We start from the raw sequence: 14,913 nt of genomic DNA, 5'->3' as shown, positions 1-14,913 counted from the left end.
ATGCCTTGCTCTCACCACTAAGCTGGACCACACTACACACTAACTTAAACCACTGATGTTAAATTAATTAATTAATTTCAGGCTAAAAAAAATCTACAATGGGCATGCACACACACACCTTTCTCTCTATGTAATTGATGCCAGTCTTGTGCCCTTTTGCCTCCAGTGCCAGCAGGCAGAGGGCTACCATAGAGGTGTCCACTTCACCCCTGCATAACAACCTTGCCTCACCTTCACACACATACAGACAAGCACACATAAATGCATGTAATCTGGTGCACACAAACACATGCAGAGAGCATACAAAAGGGTGCATAAAACGCTCCCTTGCATGTACACATAGTGTATGCTTATGCAAAGTATAAACTAACACAAAGTAACCTTCAGTGCGCATCTCTATCTTTCTCTGCCATTCTAGGTGGTACAGAGACAAAACCAAAACCAGGAGAAGCAAATTGGACAGAGTGTGGTGAATCTGCTTGTATCTATATGACATGTAAGGCCTTCTTCATGTCATATAGATAACATATAGATAACATGTCATAACTTCTACATTTATTTTAAGCGCATAATATTAACTAACATTATAAAGGATTTTTGTATTAAGTCAGATTTAAACAAACAGCAGATTTTGCCCAAAGTCCTGTACTATCAGATGTTTAAAAGGAGAAATTCTATTCATTCTAAAAATATATATAGCAATATATTGACCAAAGGTTTATTGTGTCCCCCCCACAGAAACGAGACAACCTTCCTCCAAGACCATACTGCTACATATGACATATAGTAGACAACACAGGACTACATAAAGTGCAATGTACAAAAATTGCACATTACTTTAAAGTATCGTGTGACATGATACTTTCTATATGTTGACAATACACGCAACACTTGTAAAAATCATAATTTCAAAGTTATAAGGCTGTCAACTGTTGATCAATAAATAATTAAGTTAATCTTGCAGACCTTGGTGGATGTAGGCCAAATTTTAATAGATTGTTACATGAACCGAACTTTTATCAGAATTCATTTAAGATTTTTCACACTATCACATTTACAGAAAGAAAGACGTGCATGCAAACGCTACCAAAAGCATAACCTCCTTGGTGTAGGTAATAAAGGTGGGTGTTTCCAAAGACTGTGGTGTTATCAGGCGAGTTAGTTCAAAATAGCAGCTCTCTGCCAAGTCTACACCAGTCCATATACACACAAAGACACAGGCCAGAGTCTAATTGCGCATGAAAACATTCATTAAGGGTATTATGACATGCAGTAGAAGTTTTAGCAGCCAAAGTGTCTAAGAGCAGATTAGTGAAACAGATGAGCTGTCACAGTCCTTAGAATAAATTGGAGAGCAATGGGAACAACTAGTTCTTTCCCTCCAATAAATACATTGATACAGATGTGTGTCTGCATGTGTGTCCTTGTAATCCTGACTGGGCCTTAACTTAGAATGACACCCAGACACATACTTAACTTGTCAGTTTCCCCACTTTTTTTCTCTGTCTTTATGGCTGGGACTCTCTAAGTATATGTTGAGCCAATGTGTGCATCCTCTACTTTCATATATTACTATATTTAATAGCAAGAAATGAAAGTTTCCAGTGTGACTGGTTGTCCATGCGAGGAAGGACAAGAGTTCACAATTTTAATATTATTGGTATCTGATTTATCTCACAATTCTTCTTCATCATGCTCAGCTACTACTGAATTTCCCACACGACTTATGACACTGGGACATAAATTTGGTGAACTTCAATCATTCATTTAGCATTTGTTCAGATTAAGGAAGGTTAATTGTCTAAAAGCATTTTTAAAAATCGTTTTCTCTCTTGCAACCCAAATCAACCTACAGACAATGTAAATTCCAAAACAATCCAAGTAAGCCCAGTAAGGCTAAGGTGCTACAGGCCAAAAGGATTAAAAGATAAATAATTGCTATGTATTATTTTCTCTGTAAACATTTACTTTTAATGTCTACATAAAGAATCAGATCCATCAACCCATCCATTCATTTTCTTCTGCTTATCAGGGTTGAGGGGGGTTCGGTGCCATAGGGCTACCATAGGGCTACCATAGGGCTACCATAGGGCGTGAGGTGGGGTACACTTTGGACAGATCGGTAGTATCAGGGCAGAATCAGATCCTTTTTTTGTTGTTGCAACTATTCATTGTTGAAATATGTCCCACCACTCACCATTGCTCACCACAATATGAATCTGTAGGTGTGATGAGCAGTTTTCTCTCTCCATGTGAACAGAGCTTTCTACAAGAATAAAACACACTGAAAGAGATATGGTGGTGAAACTGACAATTCATAAATAAGGCCAACCAACCCAAGCATACACTGTGGATTAATTACTGAATGCCTTTGTGTTCCTAATTAATGTTATTGCACCTTGATAAACAGTGCTTATGTTCTTTGGATCCCAAGATGATGCATTCATGTACAAAATGCCCTAATTTCTATCAATCATAAACAGAAATGCAGCATAAGAAAGCCTCTCCATAGAGGACGCAAATTTAGGCTTTAGCTCTTTAACAAGCTCTTTAAAGAGAGGTTAAAAGGAAAGACTTTGCTTAGAACAAATTCAGTGGGTTTTAAAAGCCACTTCCCCGGATTTCCAAACTCAGCTGACTTTGTTCTTACTTAACGTAAGCTTAGACCATGCAGAGATTGCTGAAAAACATGAAAGCACTCTGAAGCTACAACAGAACCTGTGTCTGAGTAGAAGCAATTAAAAACTGTGTCATCAATATAACAACATTTTATCATATAAAGATAACACTTGCAGACTTCCTAACACAGACGTAACAAGCAACAGCGATAACTCAGTAAACAAAAAACACAATTTATGGTGCACGAGTAACATTTCCAGATTTTGAAAACAAGTGCATTTTCTCAAGATCTCAGTTCCTATAGTAGATCCACCTCAAGACTGACATAATTTATTTGCACAAAAGAGTAAGTAAAAGTAAAGAAAAAAAAAAAGTAAAGAGCTCCATGACTCTAATAATTCATTTAAGTTTGACATTGTGACACAAAAGACCAACCACACCAAATTATTCTTATACACAGATCAGTCAGTGTGAGACTAGTTGTACTGAACTCTTCATCCACAGCTGTAGAGCAGATGCTTTTCTATGGACAACTATCAATTATTAGTATATCCTGCAAAAAGTCACTGAAAGGTGAGTCCAATGATAGACTGACTTTACAGCTATCACTTAACTACACTGAGCCACATCCCCGCTTCCCCCATTTCTCTTCCTCTGTCATTCCCTCCCTCCCCCAGGCAACATTTTCCTCCGCTATTCTCTACATCGTTACCATAATCAGATAAGACAACTACCTAGGGAGCACCAGCATCCCTACAGCACCTTGCTCCTGGCACCCCTGTGTGTGTGTGTGTGTGTGTGTGTGTGAATTGCTCCTGGCGCTTGGAAACCCGCATCCCTTTTGACTGTCTTTTTTGGTGTTTTGATCTTTACAAACCGACAGATGACGTGTGTGTGTGTGTGTGTGTGTGTGTGTGTGTGTGTGTGTGTGTGTGTGTGTGTGTGTGTGTGTGTGTGTGTGTGCGTGCACTATATGTGAATAAGAAAGGTTTCTAAATTACAGAGTTCCTTCATAGGGTAATATCTGTATTGTAGCTGACAGACTGTTACAAATTACCGCTGAATTGTGAGTATGTGTCTGTGTAGCAAGCCAGTAGATAAGTGTATGTGTGTGCAGGAGAACAGGGGTATGCGAATGGTGTTTAAGTGTCAAGTATGATTATGTTATTCTTCTGAATGGTCAAAGCAGATCACATCACCATACCATTAAACAAAAGGCAGACTGATTCACAGAGAATTCACAAAAACAAACGCATACAAAGTTTTGAAACACCTTCAAGGGGCACCAACGTAACACACTTTTAGTAAATTACTGTACTCTCCCATGCCTACACTAATATGCAACAAACATATAAAGCATACTGTACAAAGGCATATATGACAACTGTACCCCCAGAGGCAGGCATCCTGTACACACGCTAGCAACCAACTGAGCCATCAGCAAAACTACATTTAGCCAACAACATGTTAGACTGCCAAAGTACTGTTCCATCAACACCAGTCAGCAAGCTTGTAAACTAGACTGTCAAGTCAAATTTTCAGGCTAGACACAATGATTTTCATTTTAAAGCAGTGCACATTTATGGATAACGTACTCAGAACTCCTGGTTTCCCAACCATTTAAATGCAAAACGAAGGTGCTATTAATGTACATTCATTAATGTAGTTACATTTGACACTGTTAGCTCACTTTAAAGCACTCATCCACTTTAGTTATTATGGAACTTATTTTACTGTGTTTTGAGAACACATGGTATTAACAAAGAAAATTTTAGATATATCTTTTTAAAAATATGAAAAGCAAGGTCATCAATAAACAAAATTCCAAAACATTTTATTAGCATCTAAAACAATTCTGGGCTTAACAAATGACTCAGATTATTTCATTATAGATTTGAAAAAATAAAATATATTTTAGAATCTGAAAATAAACTGGTATCTGCAGTCTGCTCTCAGTTAGACAATAATTTCAGCACAGCTTCTGCATCCAGTAATCCACCTTCCTCAACTGCACACCAGTTCAATATCCCATTCCCGACTTATTCACCATTACAATAATTATTTATCTTTTATCCAACTACAGTTCTCTTTATTCAATCATCATTTACATATAGCTTGCTCTGAATAAAACTGTAGCAACCTTCATATCAAAAGATGCATATGAGGCACAGTAACTGTTGAGCACAGGATTTTACACTGATTTGTATGAGGGTCAAAACGATTTCTTCAGCACTTCTAGGCATAAATGGTCATATTTTTTTTCTTTTTATCCCATACACCCCAATACTCACCATATGATGAATAAAACCAATTTAGGAAAAGTCATGAAATATGAGATGATGGATTTTCTTTTAACAAAGTTGCATAATTTTTAAATACCAAAGGAGTCCAAGTAACCCCTTTGCCGTTTCTAGTGTTAAATCTTTTATAATTTTATTTGAAACTGGAGACTGGACTTTTGAGTATTATCCTGTTTTATTGTCTAATACTTTAAGCTGTACATGGTCCCCTCCACTTTTATATTTTAAGCCATTTGTGTTTACTTTAGATACAACCTCATTATACCTGCCATGTGCTTCATCATAAAACCCTTTTCAGCATTTTTCGGCGTGCGCTCATTTACAGTAAAATCTAGGCTCGAAGTGCTGAGTTTACATAGAAAGGTGACCACGGTAGATTTTTCTCCATTGTTAACAGTTACTGTATGGTGTCTTATGGCATAGAATTGTGGTTTACACATTTGCCTTCCTGGGAGAAGACACAAATCCTTGGGGGAAACCATCTGAACACTGCCAAGAGATATATGGAGCTGCATATATTAAAGTGTACATTTTAGGAAATCCTCAAGTCTCAGGAAAACATTGTCAGACCATAAACAAAAAAGCATAATGTTCCATTGAAAAACCCATCAGACTTTTGACAAAACATTATCAGACAATATGGTCTTAGAACAAATGGCATCAGACTAAAATGTCTCCGATAAAATGTGTCTGTGAAGGTTCTCAGTCATCCAGGTCATCGTAGTCTAAGGAGCTTGGAAAGAAAAGCGTCTGGACTTCTTTGAGTTGCTTGAAGACGTTTCACCTCTCATCCAAGAAGCTTCTTCAGTTCTAAGGTCAAATGGTGGAGAGTCCCAGATTTAAACCCAGTGGGAGTTTCCCCCCAAAGAGGGACAAAGGACCCCCTGATGATCCTCTACCTAATCACATGAGCCAAGGTGTGAAAGCGGGTGTGGGTCACAATCAGCCCGGGTTTCTGGTGAGGTCATTGTGAAACCTGGCCCCACCCTATCATGTGATTTCCTGAGGTCAGATGGCCCAGGATGTGAGTGGTCGTTAAGGCGTCTGGGAAGGGATCTCCAAACTGGCTTATAGATGGCAGACAGTTGGTGTCGTAAACCACCGCCTCTGTTCAAAGATGGTCGCTCACAGTGGACATAGATGGCTTCTTTCACTCCTCTTTCAAACCATTTGTCCTCTCTGTCCAAAATGTGAACATTGGCATCCTCGAAAGAGTGACCTTTGTCCTTAAGATGCAGATGAACTGCTGAGTCTTGTCCCGTGGAGGTGGCTCTTCTACGTTGTGCCATGCGCTTGTGAAGTGGCTGTTTGGTCTCTCCGATGTAGAGATCTGGGCATTCCTCGCTGCACTGTACAGCATACACCACGTTGTTAAGTTTGTGTTTAGGAGTTTTGTCTTTCGGGTGAACCAGTTTTTGTCTGAGTGTGTTGCTGGGTCTGAAATGCACCGGGATGTCATGCTTGGAGAAAAACTCTCCTGAGTTTCTCTGATACACCAGCTACATAGGGGATGAAAATGTTGTTGCGTCTGTCTTTCTTATCCTCCCTCGCTAGTGTCTGATCTTCTTTTCCGTGCCTCTTTGCTGACTTTATAAACGCCCAATTAGGATAGCCGCATGTTTTAAGTGCTTCCTTTACATGTGTGTGTTCCTTCTTTTTCCCTTCAGGCTTAGAGGGTGTAGGGTGGTGGTGTAGGGTCCTGATTACCCCAAGTTTGTGTTCCAGAGGGTGATGGGAGTCAAAGAGGAGGTACTGGTCCGTGTTTGTGGGCTTCCGGTAAACTTCAATGTTGAGGTTGCCATTCTCTTCAATGTGCACAGCGCAGTCCAGGAAGGGCAAACAGTTGTCCTTTGTGTCTTCCCTGGTGAACTTGATGCTTTTATCCACGGCGTTAATGTGCACAGTGAAAGATTCCACTTCTCGTGTTTTGATTTTGACCCAGGTGTTGTCTACATATCTGTACCAATGGCTGGGTACTCTCCCTTTAAAAGAGGTGACACGGAGGAGCCCATGGCACAGCCATGTTTTTGTCTGTAGAAACCCTCGTTGTATTTGAAATATGTAGTGGTAAGGCAGAGGTCTAACAGTGTGCAAATCTGATCGGGTGTGAAGTTGGTCCTGTCTTCCAAGGAGCCGTCTTCTTGTAGTCGTTTTCTGACAGTGTCCACTGCCTCCGTGGTAGGTATGCAAGTGAAGAGGGAGACTACATCAAAGGACACCATGGTTTCATCTGGGTCCAGGGTAGGTTTCTGGACCTTGTCGGTGAAGTCGGTGTAGTTCTTGATGTGATGTGGGGTGTTCCCCACAAGAGGTGCTAGGATGGTAGCAAGGTGTTTCGAGATGTTGTAAGTGGCTGAGTTTATGCTACTGATAAAAGTGCCTCAGAGAGAAGCTTCCAGCAGGTGACGCTGTTATCAGGTCAGGGCCTGCATCCTTCAAAGGACTGGTCTAAGTAGGCCGGGTAATGCAAAGGAAGGACCTGCGAAGACTAGCTGACTGTTAAATTAGACGGTCTAACCAAGCCTACAATGCACCTCCTGTTGCCTAGCAACCGCGACAGTAGCAGCTACAGCCGTGGACGACCGAAATAGAGAAAGTCTTTATTTTATGCAATTTATTTTACTTTTATTGGAGAAAATTGTGATGTTTCATCAGAGGTGTATGTTAGAACGCCACAGCCATGGCCTGAGTCCCTTTAGCCAACAGTAATGTTAACTTTAGCTAGTAAACTAGTTTTCTAGAGTAGCTCATGAAACTAGTCTCTTTTCATTTTGACGATACAAATATAATAGGTCTTATGTTATATTATATATACTTTTATACATTAAAAAGTTATCAGTGGTGGAATTTAACTCTGTTGTCTCAAATATTACATTTTAGTTCAAATTTAAGGCATTTATTTCTATTTCATATTACTTTATACCTGTATGACTGTCTGAAAGCTTTACTTAGTTATATTAAAGGGCAATATCACAGTAACAGCTAAAAGTAGACTAAAAAGATTTGATCCTTTTGTAGATTTCAAATAAAATGAAATGTAAACTGATGTAGTAAATATTCTTATACTGGATGAAAAGTTCCAATATCATAATTTTCTTAAGATTTTAAAGATATAAGAGCATTAAAACAGGCTGATGTTTTTTGGGTAATAGGGTCTAATAGGAGAGAGGATACAGACACATGACATCCTTATAAAATACTTAGACAACTTCATGACAAGAACTGCAAAAACAACTTTTTGCAATTCTTTTGAATATTTTATTTAAGTCAGCTGCATACGTTTTCCACTAAAACCAACACAATCCCACTTCGTTAAGAACATTTTTTAACTAAATATATTCTGGATACATCAAAGCATTGTCAAAGTTGTCTGTGCTTGCCTTTATTTTTCCTTCTTTCCCCTGTCCTTTCCTGCAGGAAAAACATCAGTGATTCATCACAAATTTATTTTTGTCATTCCCTGAATGAAGCTGTTATATTTTGTGTTGGCGATACCTCTGCAAACAAGAAACAAACATCTAGAATTTCTTTTAAATGATTCCACCATTTTCTAAACTACAGAGAACCGCTATTTGTTCTCATCTTCTCTGAGCTGCTGCTGGCTCCTCTTCCTCATCATCTTCCTCGCATTGCTGAATTTTCCGGCTGTTTCATCAGGGGTGGAAAGCCTCTGTCTCATCACCTCTCACTGGTGGGTTTTTCAGTCTCTCCTGACTCTGAATACTTGCGGAAGGAAATTAACCATGCCACTTAACAACAAAATCAGATAACTTTGTTAAATATCTGTTAACTATCAGATCAAAACACAATTTTCTCTTAGAATTACATGGAAATATTTTATATATCAGAGAGAAAAAAAAAACTAAAAAAGGGGAAACAGGACAGAATCCTGCAGATATCTTGGGCTTTATAAGAAAGGTAACGGTCTCAGGTTGTATAATATAAGCATGCCAAAAACAGCAGAAACAAAATGAGGACTTATCCATTTACTGTCTGTCTTATTATCAGTTGCTCATTACAAGATGAGAGCTCATGTAACTATGACTTCCGCATGTCATGGTTAAGTCTGTCTGTTTCCTTAACAAAATCCACAGGTCAAAAGTGAACTGTCTGCTCATTTTTTCCCAAAACCTTTAAGTACATTTGGCTTCACATCGCCAAACAGACTCAGCTTGGCCAGAAACTAACTTAACAAACTAACTGACCAACCAACCAAATCATGGAGGACCTAACCCACATTTAGTGGCAATATCAGTAATGTCACATAACTTGGCCGAAAGTGAGTCTTTGTTATACTCACAATTGTTCCGCTGAATATTTGAGGGCGATAAAACTCAGCACTTACTTTTAAAAGTTTATTTCTGGACCACTTCGTTTGACCATCCACCATTTTTCCCCAAAAATTCCTTCAACCTTGATTTGCAATGAATCCTGGTATAGGGAGGACGAAGCATAAGTGCGACCCATCCTCCAAAACTGAGGAAAGTAGGACGCATTTGTTGGCCACATTTGGATGACACTGGACAGCTTTCATCATTTCACTCTGACATAATCGGTCTTCAAATGTGGCTTTTGAAGGAAGCAGCCCCTGAATTTGGACACAGCCATGTTCTGCCAGTCTCGCACACTGATCACTTGGAAAATAATTTGGCTGGCAGGAAGCTTCTCACTTTTTTCTGAGACTGTGTCGTCTGATGTGGTTTTTCTGAAGCCTTTTAGTCTGATGGCGTTTTTTTCTGAGACCATATCATCTGATGCCATTTTTTGAGCCCTTTTAACCTGATGTCGTTTTGACTGAGACCTTTTAGTCAGAAGCATGGAACCTTTAGTCCAATGCCATTTTTTCTGGGACCTATTTAGTCTGATGCCCTTTTTTTCTGAGACCTTTTAGTCCAATGTCGCTTTTTCTGAGACCTTTTTAATCTGGTGCTGATTTTTCTGAGACCCTTTAGTCTGATGCATTTTTTCTGAGACTATATCGCCTGATGCGTTTTTTTTCCGTTTTTAGTCTGATGCTGTTTTGTCAAAGGTCTGATGGGAGGTTTGATGGGAAAAGTTATGCTTTTTTGTTTATGGTCAGACATCTGAGGCCTTTATCTGATGTCTGAAGATGTTTTCCTGGATTGCCTAAAATGTATGCCAGCTGTACTCAACAGCTAAATTTCAGATCATATTGCTAACAGGATAAATTCTACTAATGCCTGTTAAAATTTGTGTTTTGTTCTGTTTTTACAGAAAAAAAATACAACTTAGGTTTCAAGAATTTAAGGCTTACCATGTTAACCATATTTTCCCCCTACACTAGCCTTAGTGTTATTCAGAGATCCTGAAAGAGAGAGATTGTCCAGTGGAGTAATCTGTAAAATGATACCCTTCAACGGACCAGAAACACTCACATCAACACACATAGGGATCCATTTGGGGCCTCAAAACTCTCTCCACTTCACTACCTGCCATTTTAGTGTGATCAGTGCTAATGAAAGCCTCATTTTGTCCAGACCACCTTGTATTTCTTACTGAATGTTTCCTAAAATTTCTACTTCATATAAAACTTACATCAACTCATAGTGTGGAAAAAAGAAATAAAAATGAATAAAACCAAAGAAACCCAAAGAAAACACACAGTACATATATATGTAAAATATTTAGACAGAAAAAGGCACTGCATTGAGAAACTCACAAGTTCACTTGAATTGTACCGATAGATGCCAAGTTTAGCTGGGAAAAAATATTGATAACTTAATTAGACAAATGTATTTAGTTAAGAATTATCAACCAATACATCAAATTTTATGTACAAAAGCACATGCACTAAAGTACTGCTATCTAAAAAAAATATTAAAAGAATCAACAATTAGAAAAATATTTAAGTAAAATAAAAATGATACAGTTGTATAGGCAAGACTGTACTTTCTTTGTTATATTGTACAAATCACGGAAAAAAGTCCCAAATAACTTAAGTAACTAAAATTCAGCAGCTTTGTTTTTTGTTTGCTTGTTTGCTTTTGTTTTCATTCAGGCCATAGACTTTTGAAATATTGTGTTGAAAGTGTAAGGAAAGCATTTGTGTCTGTGTGTCTGAAGTAATGTGTATGCCCCTGGCCCCAGCAGCTGTTCCAAAACAGATGTTTTCCAGTATAATTACCACCAGCTCACAGAGTGGATGAGAAAAAGATGGACAGAGAATGAAAGAGTAAAACAGACACAGAGGATGACAGAGAAAATCAGATTATAATAAAAAGAGACAATTCCGCTTTCACAGCCCTAAGTACTGCAGCTACAAACAAAACTCATGGTAGAATGATTACAAGCGGGCTGGGTGTAAATATACACGATCAAATTCATGTACCTCTGACAGTGTCCAACCATAGCATCTTTAACACGACTCACCATGGGGATACTTAAACTATGTATTACTCACCTGCAAAACAAGATGTGTCCAGCTCTCCAGTCCTAGTCTGCCCTCTGTTCTAAAGCTGTTCATAGAAGTCTGATTGTTGGACTGACCATATCGCAGAATGATAGCTTCCCCAGACACAGTCAGAGAAAAAAACAGCCGCTGCTCTGAACTTTTCTCCAGGAGCATCCTGAGAGAAACAAAAAACACACATAAACAATAAAGGATTCAATTATGTCTGCATCAGTTGACAGTCCAAAAAGGTTCACATGAATATTTAGCAGTAAGAATTTTAAAGCTTCACCTCAGGAAACAAAGGGAAGAATGGACTCTAACACCCATGAAGCTGAGCAACACTACACACAGTCTCTCATTCTGACATTTTCACATGGAATATCAATATTTTACATGACTGTAAGGTTTCCGCTGCTACGCTGAGGCGCAGACGCACACACTCTCTACGTGTCATATTAACCACCATCACTGACATTTTATGGGAAATCATGGCTTTTATGAACCCAGAGCAGGAAACCCTATAAATCACAGTTAGGTACATGCAAGAGAAAAAGAGCATTTGAATGTATGTCTGTACAAGCACGTAGGTATAAAAGTGAGTCTCTGTGGAGAGAAAGATAGAAAGACAGGCTAAAGAAAACAAATATAAAAAAAAAAACACCAATAGGTAAATTGCTATAAGTACAACACGAGTCAGAAATTATTTCAAGTACTTTTCCTTTAACACACACATAAAAGTGTCTATTAAGGAAGGTATGCAATTATTACTGGCCATACATATTGACCTTAACATCACAGAGTCCAACTTAATTTTATGTGAGCAGCAGTCTGATATTAAGAATGATATATGTGGGGAAAAAAATACACACATTTCAGAAAACCAGTAAAAAATGTTTGCTTCTTTGTTTTAAAGCTATATGCTTACTTAAAATTAAGCAATTTTTAGACTGTCAACCTATTGGTTTATTGGATAACAAGACAATTTTGTAATTTTCTCATTTGACCACCACAGTGAATTTTAATAAAGACAATCCAGATATCTGGAGTGCATATTTTCAGCTTTAATTGAAGGAGTTTTAACAAAAACAAAATACAAATATTTTAAATACATGGCCCCTATTATCAGAGGTAAAATAATTTGACAAGTAACCGACAACCAGTTTTATGTCAATTTCATGTCCACTTCATGTCCACATGACTCATAATTCAATGACAAATTAAACAGATAAAAGTTCTGGAGTGAATTTCTAAGGATGGAACTTGTATTTGGTAGCAATTGACTAAAGCTCTCAATATGAGGTCCAAAGAAAAGTTGAGGTCAGTGTCAATAAGCTGAAAGAAAAAAAAAAAACACCTAGTGAGAAAAAAATCTCAGACAGATAACATTACATTAGTTTAGGAGTATCTTATCAACTACATGTCAAATGTATAGCTGCCAGTAGAACTGGATCACTGTTCTTTATTGAGGATGTGACTGTTGAAAGAAGTAGCAGCATGAATTCTGAGGTGTGCAGGGCTCAGATTCAGCCAACTGCTGCAAAACCGATTGGACAGCAATTTGTAGTGCAAATGGATAATAAAAGTAGGCATACTGCAAAAGCAAACCAAGAGTTTCTCAAGACATAGAAACACTCTACAATAGCCAAGTTAGTACCACACTTCTAGGATTTTCAAGTACTACAAACAATCCTTATCTTTACAACTTGTCCAGCCCTTTTGTTTGTCTAAAAATGGTTGAATTCCTGAATAGTTATTACAACATTTTGTTGAAGTTGAAAGTTTGAATTTTAATCACATCTTTATTGCTGGACTTAAAATCCACTTTGGTAGTATGCAGAGAGGAGGAAAAAAAAGCATCGCTGTCCAAATACCTATGTACCTAACTGTACATCACAATACTCAACATACACACTGCTACTACTATCACCATAATCTGTTTCTATAAAGCAAAGCCACAGTGTTGTAAAAACCATCGTCTGGAAGAACAGGTGGCTGGGTCTGTTCATTGTTCAGAGGGGAGGGATGTGAAATCACAAAGAGGGGGAGGGACACAGAGAGTGGGGTGAGGAAAGATGGACAGAGGTGAGGATAGAGACCTCCTTTCATCTGGCTTCTTTGATGGCAGCCATGATCATCTCTACTACAAAAGAATGATAGCCAACGACAGCAGCAGAAAGAGAGCAACGGAGAGAGAAAGAGTGAGTGAAGGGGGGGAGATATTACTTCCATTCAGTTGCATTCAGCCATACAGGTGTCATGTTCCACAGACCAAGACAAGACTTGTCTGTCATTTGAATCCTGAGACAGACAACTTCACAAACAAAAATCACAGCGTGAAATTTAAAGGAGAGATTTGATCTCTGAATGATTCTCCATCTGAGTTAAACTTAACAGACACTGACATTTAACTGAACATCCACAGAGTTTGTACAACATGTATGTAGCCTGTCTGGTGTTAGACTAAAGCTCCTTCAGAGCTATCACTAGTGTAAAGATCCTGGTCACACTTATCTTTTTGGTACACTGCTGAATAAGTGAATGCAGTATGTCTGGAAATCTCCAAATATTCTTAACAGCTCACTCAAAATTTCCAAGTAATCCACAAAACAGGAAACCTGTCCTTGTTTGTGAAAATGGTGCAAACTGTTCCTGATCATATTAAAAAAACAATATAATGACACTTCACCAGATCATTTTATGTTTCTTGATGAGATAAATTAATATTACAAGTCTTTTGAATACTACTGTAGTTATATAATAAAGTTATGTAAAGCTTTTTATTGCTTTGACATTACCTGAGTGTCAGATGCATTTGAACACTACAAACGTGAGACCGAGCCCATCAACTCAAGGCTGCATTTTCCACTACTAGCATAACATAATTTTGTTAACCTGTGGTTAATGCAGACACTACATTTTTACAGTTAAGATAAGATGGTTTCTCTGCAACTGAAGCTGAATTTAGTTTGATACTTTTATTTTAAGCTGTCCATCCCTAGTCTGACAGTGTAAAAACAGCTCACTGCCAAATCAATTTAGTCCTGCTTTATCAGCTAAATTTTTGAATTTAAACAAAGGCATTATGTATTTTTTTTTTTAGCTTACTTTCAATTTCTTGACATGCCATGTTGTTCAAATCACCTGCCTTAAGTGTTGCTGTATGTAGGAAGAGATAGGGTTGCGGAGTAAAGCCAGCTGACCTCTTTGAGTGTGGGCAAGCGCCTTGTCTATGTGAGTGTGTGCATGTGTATGTGATTGCAAGCTGATCTGAGAGTGTGTAACTCTGCACCACGCTACCCTTGCCTGGAACATACCAGCACACTCTCATCCACTGTCTCTTACACACAACATATCTGTGACATGACAGCTAATTGTTTCCTGATGGTTATACTGATCTCACCAGACCTGACCTGCTCCTTGTTATTGGATCGATATCACAGGGCTTTCTCTTTCATGTAAATATTTGTAAATCATATTTAATGTCATACTATCATCATATATATACATTTTGACTAAACTTCACAGTGGTCTAGAAGGAGTGGTTTATATGTCATCGCTACAACAGGATAGTGTAGCACTACT

The 14,913-nt window shown here is 38.2% G+C and overlaps 1 protein-coding gene across 1 annotated transcript in view; it reads right to left on the bottom strand.

Annotated features, from left to right (window-relative positions):
* ush2a (Usher syndrome 2A (autosomal recessive, mild)) overlaps positions 1–14,913 on the bottom strand; it is a 228,389-nt gene that overhangs the window by 210,396 nt on the left and 3,080 nt on the right. The window contains exon 4 of the mRNA XM_085395310.1: positions 11,341–11,506. Within this exon, the coding sequence (XP_085251436.1) occupies positions 11,341–11,506 (166 nt within the window). The remainder of the gene's footprint in view (positions 1–11,340; positions 11,507–14,913) is intronic.

The sequence above is a fragment of the Rhamphochromis longiceps genome, linkage group LG1, assembly GCF_057381845.1.
Source record: "Rhamphochromis longiceps isolate RC_006_pf linkage group LG1, R_longiceps_female_GT1.1, whole genome shotgun sequence".
Classification (NCBI taxonomy): Eukaryota; Metazoa; Chordata; class Actinopteri; order Cichliformes; family Cichlidae; genus Rhamphochromis; species Rhamphochromis longiceps.
The sequence above is the reverse complement of the archived record's forward strand: the minus strand, read 5'-3'. Positions and strand labels throughout refer to the sequence as shown.